The sequence below is a fragment of the Prinia subflava genome, chromosome 12 (assembly GCF_021018805.1).
Source record: "Prinia subflava isolate CZ2003 ecotype Zambia chromosome 12, Cam_Psub_1.2, whole genome shotgun sequence".
In the NCBI taxonomy this organism is placed as follows: Eukaryota; Metazoa; Chordata; class Aves; order Passeriformes; family Cisticolidae; genus Prinia; species Prinia subflava.
The window spans coordinates 6,650,061-6,666,440 of NC_086258.1; the positions used below are offsets into that span (position 1 = coordinate 6,650,061).

General features: G+C 43.1%; 1 protein-coding gene across 2 annotated transcripts in view; it reads left to right on the forward strand.

Annotated features, from left to right (window-relative positions):
* Nucleotides 1-16,380, forward strand: part of NUP214 (nucleoporin 214) — a 39,521-nt gene that overhangs the window by 5,031 nt on the left and 18,110 nt on the right. For both annotated transcript variants that reach the window (XM_063409212.1, XM_063409213.1), the window contains exons 10-25: nt 418-541; nt 2,396-2,557; nt 3,643-4,099; nt 5,383-5,558; nt 6,082-6,173; nt 6,482-6,571; nt 6,896-7,045; nt 7,279-7,437; nt 9,589-9,692; nt 10,174-10,353; nt 10,800-10,885; nt 10,989-11,072; nt 11,396-11,641; nt 12,316-12,480; nt 12,969-13,077; nt 16,299-16,374. In XM_063409212.1, the coding sequence (XP_063265282.1) occupies nt 418-541; nt 2,396-2,557; nt 3,643-4,099; nt 5,383-5,558; nt 6,082-6,173; nt 6,482-6,571; nt 6,896-7,045; nt 7,279-7,437; nt 9,589-9,692; nt 10,174-10,353; nt 10,800-10,885; nt 10,989-11,072; nt 11,396-11,641; nt 12,316-12,480; nt 12,969-13,077; nt 16,299-16,374 (2,460 nt within the window). The remainder of the gene's footprint in view (nt 1-417; nt 542-2,395; nt 2,558-3,642; nt 4,100-5,382; nt 5,559-6,081; nt 6,174-6,481; nt 6,572-6,895; nt 7,046-7,278; nt 7,438-9,588; nt 9,693-10,173; nt 10,354-10,799; nt 10,886-10,988; nt 11,073-11,395; nt 11,642-12,315; nt 12,481-12,968; nt 13,078-16,298; nt 16,375-16,380) is intronic.

Sequence of the window (16,380 nt, forward strand, 5' to 3'; positions counted from 1 at the left end):
ACCTATATAAGACCTGGAATACAATAAGATGATAATTTTTTAAGACATACCAAAACTAAACAAGCTTCTAAATTACAGAATCTTAAGATAATTCTTAGATTAACAGGAGACATGTGTTGTGAACCAAGTACCAGAAGTCTGTTTTTCATTATTCACTTGACAGTCTCAAAATTTGGTCAAACTCACTGTAACAACGTGGTTGATGTGAGGTCATCATTTGAAGTTAAACATTAAAAATGTGCAGTGATACATGAGAAGTCACACACAAATCTGTGAAGGACTCTGATCTTTCTGGCATTTGTTGATCTGACAAATTTAAGTAGGTACTCTCTGGCTGGTGTTTCAGCTGCTGTAGGCTGAAGAAGGCTGGTCACAGGAAAGCAGTAGTTGGTATAACAATAATTTTCCTTTTTGCAGAACTGGGAATCGTGGGTTTTGGAGGACTCGAGCAGAGCAGAACTTCCTGTGACAGATAAAAGCGATGACACTCTGCCCGTTGGTGTTGCTGTAGACTACACCAGTAACATGCCCATTGTGATCAGTAAGTGTTGTTAGTCTTTCCTGTGGAGCAGTCCAAAAATCTCAGTATATTTGATACTTTTGAGGGGCAGCCTTGTGCTCAGAGTTCTGGGAGATCATTCTGAAAGGCAGACTGACACACCTGCTGTTCTTCTACCAAACCCACAGCACATGGCTTTGCTTCTGTGTAAGGATTCAATGGCAAAGTGTTAAATACAGCTCTTCTCTGGAGCTTTCAGCATCCTGGGGTACAACACCAACAGACATGGCAAACAAAGCTCCTGAGTTATGTCTGTGTTCCCCAGAACTGGGATTTTAGTGAGTTTAAAGGAGTCATGTTCCAACACCGGGGATTTCAGGCTGCCCATGCGGTGTTCTTTATTCTTGTCACTCATGTCCTTTTGCTGAACTGTTTTGTATCAAGTACATCTGTACAGATCTAAAGAAAAAGTGGGTTGGTTTCAAAGCCAGGAACAGCAAAGATCGCTGAGGTGAATGCACAGGTTTTAATTCTGCATTAAAGCACAGGGTCTGTACTGCCTAAACCCTGCTGTGCTCTAGATCTCAGCTGCATTATTGCTGTACCTTCTGTGCTGCCTGAAGGCCCTTCAAAGTACCTTGTCAAAGTCTGAAACTACATCTGAGCTATTGTGTTGTATCTTAGTGAATGCTGAGAATTCTTCTTTGAAGGCCAGAGACAGATGGAAATAGAGATGCCTTCAGGCAGAGTGGAAGGTACTGCAGTCAGGAGTTCCTGAAGAGCACAGGAGGGGGCCAGTTAACTAAGACCTTTACCTGAAAGAAAACCTGCAGTAGGGAATTGAGGTCAAACGTTGTACTTCAATGCCAGCTTGAATTTGAAGCCTTTTCTCTGTTAATCTATACAGTTATTGGATTAAGAAATCTGTCAGGACAGATTTTTTAAAGCCTGTGTTGTGCTGCCTCAGAGTTTTTAAAAAGGTTTTTGGAGAAGCTTTTTGCTAACACATTCTCTGTGTTCTGACATGAGAGTTTGGCTGCACATTAATTGGCTTTGCAGTTCACAGCAAGTTTAGGTTGCAGAGAAACCTGATTTGTCCTGGAGCTTGTTCCCAAGTGGAAACTGCCCTTCCCTCACATGCTTTTCCTGAAGAACCAATAGTAAAGAAAAATGGCCATCCACTGCACTGCCTGACAAAGCACCATGATTTTAGCAGATTTTTCCTGCACTCTAGATGTGTTGGGTTTGGGGTTTTTTTTGTTTAATTAAGCACAGTTAAACCATTACAAAATTTTAGAAATACAGAGACTGTTCTGTTGCCTTTAACTGTGCTGAGAAGTTTTTGTACTGAAGCAGACTCACAAAGCAGCTGCATAAAACACAAGTATTTTATATCAGTGGTTCAGATCACAAGGATATTTGTTTGATGTTGGCTTTCTTTAAAGTTAAAAAGCTTCCTATGTAGCAATTTCGTTTTGTAGTTTGTGCATATGAATGTTAATGAGGTGACAGGGCCCAGTGAAATGTGGGGATTGCCGAGAGGAATTGAAGGAGGGAGCAGAGTATCAGTGAGGAAGAATGATTGCTTCAAAATCAGAAAAAGCTTGGCACAGGAATTGATGGGTGAAAGTTGGGCTTTGTCATTCAGGAGATGACATTCAATTGTCAAAATAACCCTTTTATGAAACATGAAGTCAGGAACAGAAAGGAATACAAAAGGATAAAGAAACAGAGCTGAGCACTGGCAGAGAAGCAAGGGAACAAAGATGCAAATGAGAGCAAGAAGGAAGAAATGTAAGAAACATTGTGTGAATCAAGTCACACGAAGGTGGCAATTCCAGTAGGAACAGAATAGGAGGCTTTGACTGCAGGACTTACATGTGTGGTCTCTGGCAGGTGATGAGAAGATCCTTGGTCCAGCTCCAGTTCTGATCCTGCTCTCTACGGATGGTGTGCTTTGCCCATTTTACATGATCAACCAAAACCCAGGAGTCAGGTCCCTCATTGTGACCCCAGAGCCGCTGCAGCTGGTAGGGGAGAGAGTTCCCAAGGCAGCAGGTGAGTGCTCCAGGGGCTATGGGGAACACCTGGATTTATGGATCTTTGTCATACTGATGTGTCAGTTGTTCAGTAGTCAAGACACACATGTGGTCACAGAAAATGGTTTTTTTTCTTTATAAGGGTAAAGGGGAGCAGTTCTTGGGTGTTTTGAGCTCCCAGGACTGTTCTCTGTCTTTTGTGCATCAGTGTGAAATTACCTAGTCCTGTTCACGGAATGACAGAATCATTTAGTTTGGAAAAGACCTCTAAGATCATCAAGTCCAACCTTTAAACCTGTTTTTTTGTGGGATCTCAAGCAGTTTGCAGGCTGTGCCTTTAGACTTTCCTGTGCAATCAGCCTTTGGAGAAGAGGGTCAAACCAGTTTTAGGAGGCTCTTTGCCCAGCTTTGAGCATGGCCTGCACACTTCACAGAGGTGACTGTTTTCCTCCATAGTTTTGCCACAGGAGGTCATGATATGAACTAAGGTATTTGACTGCAGCAAAATCCTGTTCAAACAAAATTCTGTTTAAATCCTATTTAAAGCTTTCCTCAGCACTGTGAAAATCGTGTCAGCAGGTGAAGAGCAGTAGTTTTGTTTGAGTTATAGAGTGTTGCCCTGGGTAGTGTGATGTAAGCAGGTAAAATGATTATTTTGCTTGTCCGCATTCATGGAGAAATAATTGCAAGTGCACCATTTTCTTCCCTGTGCCCAAATTTGCTTCTCTTTCCCCAGCCAAAATGCTGTTGTTTGGCAGCCTGCCTTCCTGCAGTGCTGGCTAACTTGTGTGCTGACTGCCTATTTTATTTGAGATGGCAGGAACCTCATCAAAATCAATGGAGGAAGGTGAAGTTTTTTCACAGGAAACTGCAGATAACATTAATCTGAACAGATTGTTATATTGATTGTGACTTCGTACAGTTTCTGTATCACTTACTGGGGTTGGGGACTGCAAGCCCAGCTCTGTCATCTCTTCTCCTCACTGTCCAGTGAGAGAAGCTTGCTGAGCTGTCCCTATCCAATAAATTTGGCCTTGCAGTGCCTTCTGCCATTAGTCAGTGCAGCCAAATGAGCCTCCTTCTTTCCCGTTTGTTTTTGTGCAGGGAGTACTGCCACGAGTCCAAGCACTCCTCCAACTTCTCTAAAGCCTGACACAGCTCCAGCCGTTGCTCCCACTGTGCCCGCCTCGAGTCAGCCTCCAGCAGGGAGTGGAGCAGCTGTTTTTTCCTTCATGCCCTCAGCTGTGAAGACTCCTGGCTCCACAGGCAGTGATCCTCCACCGTATTCCTTTGCCACTGATGCCTCCAAGCAAGCCCAGACCCCTGCTCTGACTGGAGCAGCAACATTCTCCTTCTCTCCTGCTGCTTCCAAGGCATCCATGACTCCTGCTTCTGTAGGCAGCACTACAACAGCTCCTGCCACCTCCTTTCCTTTTGGGTCCATGAACTTCAAACCAGCTGCAGACAGCTCGTCTGCACCTTCACTCTCCACAGCGCCTGCTGCACAGAAGTCATCGTTTGCACCTTCAGCTTCTTCAGTCAAAGTGAACCTCAGTGAGAAGTAAATACATTCAGCAGTGAATGCAGGGGCTGGATAAATCGTTAAATTGCTGCAGGCATGGATAATGTATGATAGTTCTGAAGATGGTGTCTGGCTTTTTGCCCTGACAGCAGTACTGAGGAAGCTCCTCTTTATCCAGGAGTGTCATGGCTGTGGAAACCCTCAGGGCTTCCCACGCCAGAGGTTATGTTCATGGGCATGGTACTAGTCAAGGGACAATGCCAAAAATTTAGACTGATAAATTGCCAGAGACTTAAGGGAGTTTTTTATACTTTGTTTCATAGGTGTATCAAACAGTGATTCCATGCTTTGGTTTCATGCAAATAATGACTAAGGACTGTTGGGAAATCCCTTCTGTCAGGGACTGCTTTAGTGGGGTCGTGATAGTAAAAGTTTCTCTGAGTTTTTTGAGGGTTCCTTACCCCCAGCCTGAGAGGGAGCTGGAGCCACAGCTGATGGATTGCTTTGCCACTCTGTGTTCAGCAGAGAAGGTGCCAGACTTTTTGGTTCTGTTCTTAAATGGACACTTGCTCACTGAGAACAGAGTCTGGAATCTTCAAAGCTTGTTCACATTGACTGAAAAAACCCTGGTATAAATTAGAAACTATGCAAAATGGGTTTGAGTGAGTGTTCTCAGATGTCATACTCACTCTTCCCTCCAGCTCCTGAGACTTGCTCTTTATTTTTAGAAAAAGTGGTTTAAAACACAGAGCTGTGTTAATTGGAGCTGCTTTTTAAGGAGAAGAACTTTCATGTAAATGCATTATAAGAAATTTCTGATGGTGCAAATGATTATTTTTGAATTAGAAAAACCTTTATTACACCAGAATCTGATGGGAGCTCTTAGGGCTTTTTATATTTTGTGTATAAAGCAAATGATACACGAGTGAATTGGCTGAATATTTAAATTGGCTGCCTGGAGGAGCTGAGTTTGCAAATGAATAGAAATTAATATTTTCTTGCAGAATTTCTGTTTGAGCCTTACTCTGAGGATGACACTGAAGGGCAGCTCAGAATTGCTATAGTTGGAACAAAATGCTGGGGTGCATTTGAAGCAGGGTAGTACTTTTTGCTGGCATTTGGCTTTTGCTCATGGGAGGATCAAAGATAGAAATCTTTGTGGTTCCATGTATTCAGAAATTATCCTGAATGGCTCCTTCCCACTATCTCCAGAAGCTACTCGTGATTTTGTATCTGGAGTTTGAGTTGTTGCTGATCTCAGGGGATGCTCATTCATTTATTCATTCATGCACTCACTCATTCATTTATTCTTTCTGTTGCAGGTTCAGTGCTGTAGACACCTCTTCTCCCTCGAGCAGCAGTGGTCAATGTACTCCCACCATGTTTTCCTTCTCAACCAGTTCCAAAACTGCTCCTGGGGGTTCTCTGAGCCAGTCCACGCCTGTCACAGCCCCTCCTGCCACACCACTGAAGACTTCATCCCCTGTGCCTGCCACGGGTAGGAGTCTGATCCCTTTTGTTGGGAATAATGCATTATAAAAAATGTTCTGAAAGTTTTAGGACACAGGGAGCTTCATTTGGCTTCTTTCTTGTTTTTCCTGCTGCTTTTCCTGCTCCAGAGGCCCTCCTGATTGGCACACCATCATGATGTGAATCACTTTGTCTTGAAACTGAGTGGTTTTTCCATTTATGCTCTATTTCTCAGAGACCCATATGTAAAATAATTATATTCAGCTGCTTAAGTTCACACAGAAATTCTGGTATTTTCAGTGCTCTGATTATGAATGTTTCTGGGCAGCCACAGAAACCAGTGCCTTACCTTCCATCTGCATTGACCAGAGTTCAAAGTAGTCACAGAGAAGTTGGATGGAAGTGAAAAGGCACCTGAGGAAGGTGTGTTCCTGCATTGGGGCCCATAGCACTACTGCTTTTGGATTTGATAGTGGTGATTGTCTCTGATCACAGCCTCTTTCCTTAGGCTTTGTATAAGTTCATCAATTACTGTTCCTATTAAATTCCAGTGGCACGTCCTGCTCAGAATACTCCTTCAGCTTCCTTGGTACAGAAGACACCCAAGATCACCCCGTCAGCAGCAAAGCCAAGCTCTGCTCAGGTAACAGGAACTTCACTGGGTTCTTTGGAGGGCGAATGTTTTTCATGGATTGCTCATAATCCCTTGGACTGAACTAGTGTTTCTAGCTCAAAGAATTAGCTACCTTCTGATTTTGAAATAGTAGCAAATCTGTGGTTCTAAACAATGTTCTCTGCATGTCTTTAGAGAGCTGTATTTTGACCACTGGCTATAACCAGTGTCTGGTGTTTGAATGGAGTTTTTAACAGGCCTTTTTTGATATTCTAAGCACCCTGTTGCAATGGATGCCTCCTTAATATTGGTTTTGGTTTTGTCTTTTTTTTCCCCAGGGCAAATCAGCACTCCCCAGCACGGCTTTAGAGAAACAGACCCACCAGTGGAAAGAGTCAGACCCTGTCATAGCAGGAATCAGGGAAGAGGTGAGATTTTCAGTTCTCTTCATAATGCCACACAAACAGTTCAGTTCTGTTCTGATGGTGTCTGTAAGTAGTTTAGGAATCAGAATGGAAATTTTTCCTAAGATGATCAGCCTGGTTTGTAGTTGTTATTTGTGTGTCCTGTTCAGTCACTGTGTTAAGAAGATGGAGTATTCTTTCCTGTTAATGTTCAAGAAGAATTTCCTGCTTTGGCTGCAAAGTGACCAGTGTTTATGGTGTAATTGAGGCATGATCCAAGAGCTGAGACATTTGTTCCAGACCCTGCTGTGCTTTCAGTGGCTGCCCTCTCTTACCCTCGCTTTGCAGATTGCACATTTTCAAAAGGAGATGGAGGAGCTGAAGGCCCGGACTTCCAAAGCCTGTTTCCAAGTTGGAACTCCAGAGGAAATGAAGGTGTTGCGAACCGAGTCAGAGGAACTTCACACCTTCCTCTTGGAAATTAAAGAGACAACAGAGGTGAGCAGAATATCTTCAAACTGTGAACCAGCAGTGACTCCTCCTCACCTGGTGTTCCTCTTAGCCTGCTACAGCTGAACTGTTGATGGAACATCTGACTCTGCTGTGTTAATGAGGGGGTGACATTTGCCTTTGTGCTTCCAAGCAGATGCTTGCAGAAGCCCTTGTGCTAGAGATGGCAATAGAAAATGCTACTTTGAACCTTGTCCCATCTGTTCTGTTTCACTTTGCAGTCCCTTCATGGAGATATCAGTATTCTGAAGACAACTCTGCTGGAGGGATTTGCAGGGGTAGAAGAGGCTAAAGAACAAAATGAACAGAATCGCAGCTCGGGGTATTTACACTTGCTCTATAAGAAACCTTTGGATCCCAAGAGTGAAGCACAGCTTCAGGTATGAATCATGTCAACTTCTGACAGAGCTTTAAATAAAATAAAATTTAGGCTTGTGTGTGCAAGTGCCCAGGATTGTTGTTCTGCCCTAACTATTTGCTGTTTCAGTAAATAGTCTAGTAAATGTGTGGTGAGCTTAGGTTTCCATGAGTTTGCAAGAGATGCTGGAAATCCTCTCCTGAAGCTCCTCTCTGTTGTTGCCATTTGCAGTGATGATTCAAAACTCCTTCTGAAGGGATGTAGTTCACCTGAGATCTAAGTCTATTCTAATCTTAGAATGTGACTCTTGACATCCTGTTCCTTCTCAGCCTGTAGTGTTTGCTCAGGGATTTCAGTTAAAAGAATGTTGGGTTTTTTCCTACACTTTATAGAAGAGTTCTTGGAATTATTTTTATCTTCAGCAAGTGCCTTATGGAACAATTTGATGCTGTATTATGACTTACAGAATTGTGTGGTTAATTTCATGGATGGTGGAGCATAAAGCTTAATGATATTCTGAAAGCTGGGGCACAAAGGAAAATAACCAGCAGTACATAAAGAGGCTTTCAAAGACAAGAAAGAAAGTAGGGGTGAATCACTTTTTGTTACAGCTCTGGTGATGAAGGCTACTTAACCCTAAGCAAAATAGAGTGAATGTGCCCTACAAATGATATTTGGTCTTTTATACACTGATAAGTTCCCCTCAAGAGCTTTGACTGGCAGGTTGAAGGCATAATTGAATGTCATCCTTGTGGCAGTAGGTATCAAGACCATGCATGCAGTTATTAGAAATCAGCTGACACAAAGTAATTTCTTTTAGGTCTGATATCTAATCTTCACCTGGATTCTGTTGATTGATTCACAGTCTTAATTGCATGCCTGCTTTGATGTCCAGCATGTCTCTGTGACATTTAAAGCTTAGACTTGCGAGTTCAGAGAGATGATAATCTTGAAGTATGTGTTTCACTGTGCAGAGAAAGTACTATGAGGAAAGAATAACACAGTGGGAGAGAAGAGGAAGTGGATTAGAATGGAAGGAGAGAGCTTTTGGGTCAACATAGTGAAAGTTTGCTTTGAGAAAGCTCTGTGCTGTCTCTGAAATTTTGCTCAGCCTACATCATCCCCATTCTCCTGGATGAGAAAAGCTCCCTTAGGCAGCTTTGTGTCTTAGTTTTCAATGAAGTTTTCAAGACCCTGAGAGTTTTCTGGTATCCAGAGAGTTGCTGCTGTATAGGTACTGGAGAAAGGAAACCTGGGCTTGGCAGTGTTTAACACTAAGCCCCCAGCAGGACTGGATTTGTTTTCAGGTTGGAGATGTCCCACTAGAAGTCCATGCTGTATCTTGAAAGCACATGCATTGGAATTCTTCCTAGGCTGTGTTCCTCGGCTGCTTCATGGTATTTAGGTGAACATTCTGTTGAGATGAGCTGAAGCCAACTGCAGTTCCCATTTCCATTTTACAAGGTTGGAGTTGAAGCCATGGCCATGCCAGGCTGGAGGGATCACAGGGATGAGACTGAGCTCTGGGTTTGTTTAGGGAGCAGAGCTTGGGCCCACATGTCTCCAACGTAACTGCTGCAGTTGTGCAGCTGTGTGGTTGTGGATAAGTCACTTTACTCTCTGTCCTTGCTTTTTGTTTATTTTTATTTTCCTACCTATAAAGTCACATTAATTCCTTGCCTTAACGTGGGCGGTGTGAGCATTTGTGAGTGTTTTCATGAATCATAGTCTGTGAATGCTAATGTTCTAGAGCCGTGTGAGTAGCCTGCAAAGCTTTGATCACTTATAATTGTTAGAAGTTCCAGTGTTGTAAGATTTGACCAAATGACTCATGTTCTGGAAGTGGCATTTGAAATAAGGATTGTTTTGTATAATGCCTGGTGTTTGTAAAATCCTTTTTGTAAAGACCTGGCAGTGTTTTGTAAATATTATGGACATTATTCTTAGCTGAGAGCTGAGGTGAAATGTCCAGGCCAAACCCTGTGCGTACCCCACTGATTGTTACATAAATTTTCACCATGTTGGTTCTGTTGTGCTGCTGAAACTTTCCAGGCAGAAATACTGGTAAGTGCTCTGTAGCTTGAACTGAATGAGCCCAAAGAGTCTTCATCTTCTTCAACTGAACCTGAGATTTCTGGAGTGAATTTAAAACTCACTTTATTTTGCATGGCAGGAAATCCGGCGCTTGCACCAGTACGTGAAGTTTGCTGTTCAGGATGTGAACGACGTTCTGGATTTGGAGTGGGACCGGCATCTGGAACAGAAGAGGAAGCAGAAGTAAGCAATTGAAACTAGAGCACAGAACTGCATTAGTGAACTGGGAATTAGTCTATAATCAACAGACAAAGACCTTTTTTTTGTTAACCACTAATGATCTTTTCGAGGGATCTGGTATACCTGTTGGGAGCCAGAGGTTCAGACAGACTCTGGCTTCGTACATGTTACAAGGTTATTGTGTCTCTGTGTACAGTGCAAATAGTGCTTATAGAAACAAACTGCAAGTTTTCTAGAAATTCATTGATGGCAGCTAATTAAACCTTTCTAATAGATAAAACATCTTGAAGCAAATGAGCTAAATGAATAAACTGGCAGCATATTCAAAGGAGAAATCTGTATTTGAGATGAACTGAACTGCTCTGGTGTTTGACCTCCTTGAGTTTCAGTAGCCAGAATCACTAAGCCATTGGTGTTTGCTTGCCTCTGTGACCCAGAGGTGCAGAGGGGTCCTTATCCCTGTCTCTTGATCTGATCTGTGCAGGCGCCTGATAGTCCCTGAGCGAGAGACTTTGTTCAACACCCTGGCAAATAACCGGGAGATCATCAACCAGCAGAGGAAGAGGCTGAACCACCTGGTGAACAGCCTGCAGCAGCTCCGCCTCTACAACCAGACATCTCAGTGGAGTGTTCCCAGTGATACATCTCTAAACAGTGCTCAGAGGTCTGTGGAACATGAATTCCTCTTCTCTTTTGCCCCCAGCAATGTGCAAGGGTGCATCCTCCACAAAATGGTGTCTTGTGGGCATGGTATGGGACATATGAGGACAGGATGTCCTAAAGATTATGCTAAACAATGCCCAGGTAATACAGAAGCTCACTGGTTGTATTCTTAGCAGAAATGTCTCCTAAAGGTTTAGGGGTAGTAAATGGGATAATAGAGCCTCCAGAGTGAGATCCTGCTGGTTGTCTGTCTGACTTGAGGGGGAGAACTGAATGGCTCTTGGAGTTTCCAAAGCAATTAAAAATGCATCACACAGTATCTAGAGGAGCCAATGGTTCTTCCAGATATGCCAGTGGATCTAGTGGCTACTTTGGCCCAATTTTGTTCCTACTTTGGTTGGTTTCTTTCTGCTCCTGACGTTTTTTCACTGCTCTGCCTTATTGCAGTTTTGACAGCGACCTTGAAAGCCTGCGCAACGATTTGATGAAAACGACTTTGAAATCACATGCCAAACCTCTGCCCAAAGCACCTGGTAATTTGTTCTTTTTTCCTGGCATTCATGCCATAAATGTGAATTGCCCTTTTTTTTGACTTGCAGTTTGACTGTAGACTAATAACTGTCTTCTATTTTCCAGCTAAGTTATCCCCAGTGAAGCAGGCACAGTTGAGGAATTTTCTAGCCAAGAGGAAAACTCCACCAATTAGGTCTACAGCTCCAGGTAAACCTTTAGTGACCATAGAAGTCTGATATGCTTTCCAGGAGGGTGACTTACTTGCTGTGGGACTGTGACCTGAAATTATCTTTTGACTACTCAACCCCTGCTTCTCCTTTGCCATTCTCCCATCTGCTCTCAGGGGGACTTGCCTTCAGTTGCTGTCTGGTTGAAGGCTGCCTTTCCAGGCAGTTAAGACATCAATTCCTGTCAATGCAGGAGTAAAACAAGCCAACAGGAGACCATCCTACAATAGGGTGCATTTGTCATGGCTGTTACACTGGATGGTTCCCTCAACTTAATACTGAATTTTGGTTTTGACGTTGCAGCAAGTTTGTCCCGATCTGCCTTCTTGTCCACGAGATATTATGAAGATTTGGATGAAGTCAGCTCCACATCCTCAGTTTCCCAATCACTGGAGAATGATGATTCCCAAGCAGTGGACCAGGAAGAAGAGGCTGCCCCAGTCCAGGTCCCCCGTCACGCTCCTGTGGTCCGAACTCCCTCAGTCCAGCCTGGTTTGATGGCTCAGTCTCCGTCCTTTGGGAAACAGCACCTCTCCCTGGGTACTTTGAGTGAGTCGTGTTTGCAGTGTTTCTTCTCAATGTGGTCTTGTGGGTAGCTTTAACTACTGTAATATCCATTGCCAGTGGAGAAATGAGGCCCTGGAGAAATGAGATTGCAGGATACAGATTTACATTGCCAGCTTCCCAGGAGCAGTAACAGAGTGGCTTTGTAACCTCACGAACTTCAGCTAAAGCACTAAAACACTGATTGTGTTTTTGTGATAGCCTGGTTCTTTCAGATTGCAGTGACCTAAAATATTGCCCAAAGACTAAGAAACTGGAGTACTCCTGCATTTGGTTGATATGGCCAAGATTAGGAGTTCTGAGCCCAGCAAGTCTCAGTAAGAACTACATTTGCATATACTGAGTTTTCCTTGTGCAAGAGAGGCTTCTTTAATCTCTGCAGCCAGAGAGAAAAACGAGGTGTCAGCAGAAGTGTCTGTTACAGCCAACTGAAAGTCCTCTAATGCACTGAAATGACATCTATTGAGACTTCCTAAATTCCTTGGGATATACCAAAATCTGCCAGGGACAGATTGTGTTGATTGTTTGAATAGCCTGCACACCACTCCTGTCAGAAGGAAGCTGTGTACTTAGAGGAACTGCAGTTCAGCAAAAGCTTTCAAAGACTCCCTGTTATAGAGAAACATTTAACTAATACTTTCGTTAATTTGTTTTTTCAGTGCCTACATCTTCAAACAGAATCATCCCACAAGGGGCAGACAGTACAATGCTTGCAACAAAGACTGTGAAACACGGGGCCCCTGCTCCCTCTGTCACTGTTCCAGCACCACAGGCAGCTGCTGCTGCAGCTCTGCAGAGGCAGATGGCTGCTAACCAGTCCCCAGGTAAAAGGATGGCTAATTGCCCAAGTGACCTCTGAGCAGCTGAATGTGGCTTTCCCTGGGATTTAGTGCTCTCAGAGGAGGAGATCATCAAACAAAATGTGGTGCACATCTGTAGTTGTTGTATCTCTGAGCAATCCAGTGTTCCTTTGTCTTCCTTTTTCCTGTAAGCTGCTAGTACAAAATGAGAAACTCCCATTTCATTTAACAGAAGATGTTACAACATGGGAAAAAGTGTGTTTATAATAATGGGATTTGGTCAGCAAAGAACAAAAAAATGTACCAACTGTATGATTGCTGCCCACTTCTTTTGTCTTTAATGAAATCTGAGGTTCCAAATGTTTCAGGCCAGGTACACTATATATGTATTAGAATCTTGGATGGATCTTTTTGGAATTATTCAGGCCGTATTGACTGAAATGAAGTGCTTCCTATGGAGTTTGTCTTTACTTCTTTTTTTTTTTCTCTCTGTTTTTATCTGTTCCTTGAAGCTGTGAGCACCTCCTTGACTGAATCCACTCTGAAGAACGTTCCTCAGGTGGTGAATGTTCGAGAGCTCAAGTCTGGTGCACTGACTCCAGCAGTCTCTGCAGTAATTGGGTGAGTGAGTGCTGCCCTTCTTCCTGGTGGCCTTTGGTAGCATTTGCACTGGAGCACATCTGCCAGTGGGGAGCAGTAGCAGTGTTTTACTGAGTCTGGCTGTGTAAGACCTAAAGTGGCTACATTTAGACAAGAGCATTGGGTGGATTGAAAGAAAGAAAGAAAGATCTCTCCAGGTCATTCAAGGATTTGCTAATGACTTGTCCTGAACAAATGACAAGACCAGTATTAACCTCCTTCTCCATTTGTGTGTGAAATGCATTTGTGTGCATCCTCTCCTTTTGGGATTCATTGGTTTTACTGCTAATATGAAATTTGGCTCTGGTATCTCTCCAATCACTACCTCTGCTCTACTTCTTTCAGTGAGGGAATTGCAGCCCTCTGTCACTGAGTGTGGTCTGTGACTTCAGGCTGTCCAGATGTTTTCCTTCTATTCTGTCATCCTTAGCAGAGAGAACCTTCTCTGGAGTTATGCCTCTTCTGTCTGTTCCCAGATTCAGCCCCTGAAGGGAGGGAGAGCTGTCCTCCAGGCTTTTCTGGAAACTTATCTCTAATATTTTGACATCAGAATTTTGACTGAAGGGTTGGGTGTCACTAGGGGTCAGTCACTCTGGAACACTACTGAGCTGCAAGGCTCTTCCTCATGAGTAAATAGGAACGTTGACTTCTGGTATTTAACCTTGAATTTGTTACCATTTCTTGTGAGTTAGCTGTAACACTTGGCTTCCCTATCCTGCAGACAACAGCCAGCTCAGCTCATTCCATAGATTTCTGCCTTATCACCAGGCTCTGTCACCAGCCTAGGACTAGGCTTTTTCCCTGTCGTTGTGATGACCTTGAAGCTGTCTTTGCTTGAAGTTCCTGCTGTCACTTAAGACCAGGGCATGGCCAGTTCTGGGCTGGTGAGGCAAGAGCACTACTGAAATTCTGTGTTAGACTGGGCTTACTGCATGAAGAGGGATAAATTCAGCACATATATGTGATTATAAGTTCATATGGAGTTGCAAATTCTTTATCCTTGTAACTGAGCTGTACATGCAGCTCTTGGAACAGTTGTTGTCGTTGGATCACCACTGGTTTTCACACATTTATGTTTACTCTTCACTGTCAAAGAAAAAAGGTGAGACTCCTTTGATTCCATTTTTCAAAAAGGGAACAGTCTTACAGTGGTGGTACTCAACTGCTGACCTTGACATTTACTTTATGGTTTCCATTGTGTTTTAATTGAGAAGCAGCTTGGATGCTTTTTTGCTATTTTACTTCTTCCTGAAAGTGATAAACTGGAATGGAGAGGGGAATTGCTACATCTTTTGAAAGTCAAATTTGCAGACAGCTCTGCTTGGGAAATTTTTGGCTAAAAGTAGTGTTGTGACCAGGAGGAGTTTTCCACCCTCTGTTTCATCAGAACTATGATGAAAAAAGTAGAAAGTACTGGCTGTGCATAGAGAAGGTTGTGAGTGAGATTGGTTTTCACTTGAACTGTAGTTAAAGACCTGTTTTACTTTCAAGTACTTTTAGACTGGCAGTATTGATTGACCTCTCTAATTTATAGAGCACCAGCTAGCTTGACATCTTGGAGGCTTTCTACAGTCTTACTTTATAGCTGACCTCATAAAAATGTACTTTCTAAAAATTCTACCCAAATGAACCGTGCTTGCCAGTCAGATTCAGCACTAAAATGAGAAGTATTCACCCAGCAAAGTTAATTCACCAGTTTTTGCTACTTCAGACATCCTGGCTCCCTTTTGCTGCCACAGCACACTCTTCAGTTTTTAGGCAGGAATGATTTTTCAGTTGTTATCAGTTGTTCAGTGGCCTGTGACTGTGTGTGTTGGTGGTCCCAGTCCAGTTACTAACACATAGTTTTCAGTGCAAAAAAATCCTTTCTCCACAACTGAAGTCAAACCTAGCATTTTCACAGCTTTGTCAAGTGATCTTGAGATCAAGTCCCACCCTCTCATGAATTTCACAGACTTCTGTTGTTTTCTTCTTCATTCAGTATAAGCTTGAAATCTACAGCTGCACCATCCCAACATCTTTTTCCAGTGTCAACCTTGAAGTTTTCATTGTTTGCTGTACTTCTGCTTTGGGCAGAGTGCAAATCCAGACCATGCAATGTAGAGAGAGAGTATTCATTGCTGGAAGGAAGGAAGGACTTTCTAGTACTGCAAAGCTATTTAAGGCACAAAACCATATCCAAGACCAAACGGCCATGCAAAATGTTTCATGTGTCCTCTTCCTTTGGAATATGGTAGAAAATTCCTGTGAATTTGCCTGCAGTAACTGCAGTTTGGGAATCCTCATTTTTTAGCAGACAGATAACTTTGGATGCCCAAATTTGCTCACTGTCTGGGATTTGTAGCCTCAGTCAGAGATTGGTTGTTGCCTTGGGGAGCTTCTGGTCTGAGTCAAGCTGGAGAGAACCTGCCTGGGTAAGCAAGCTGGGCTTTGCCACCAAGAGAATGCAATCGTGGTTCAATTTAAGCTTCTGAAATCTTCTGGTATTGGCCAGTGAAGCTTCTGAACCTGGTGGGCCACAGGTTTGAGGAGATGCTAAACCTGGCTGGCTGTTCCCAGGTTACAGTGATTTGATATGTTAGTGCCCCACAGTGCCAAGGTCAGATGCTGCACCCCATGAGGTGCTGCCATTCTGCAGCAATTCTCATGGTCAAAAAAACCCTAACCTACAATACAGAATACAGGTTAAATTTATCATAGTTCTTGCCATGATTTTGTCAATGTTTTTAGTACACTTCAAAGACAGGAAATGCTCCCTCCACCCCCTCCCAACTTTGTCTCCTTACTCAGCATTTCTAAGCATTGAATGTACGTGTCTGGACTCCACATTGTGAAGGAAGCTGCTTAAATTTGTTATCCACTAGGCATAAAATTGTAATCCCCTTACCTGCTGATTTTTCATCAACTCCCTGTAAAATAGAAAGCCCTGACTCTCTTCAGAGACAAGAGTGTCTGGAGAAGACCTGATCGTTTAAGTCTAGAGATTTAAACACATTTACAGACTTCCTTTGTTAAATGTGGCTGATTCATTTAAGAGGTTTATTCTCTAATCAGATTTGTTCGTTTGGAGTTGTGCGTGGAATCTTTAATAGCGGCTGTTGTTCAAGGCTTCTGGGAGCTGTGCTTTTGGAGAGGAGAGGAGAGGAGAGGAAATCCTCTTTCAGGCTAGTTATTCATACAATTGTTTCGTTTTTCTTTTTAAGATCATCCGTACCTCACTCTGCAGCCCAGGCTGTCCATCAAGTTTTGGCAACTGTTGCTACAAATCAAGCTAAACAGGTATTT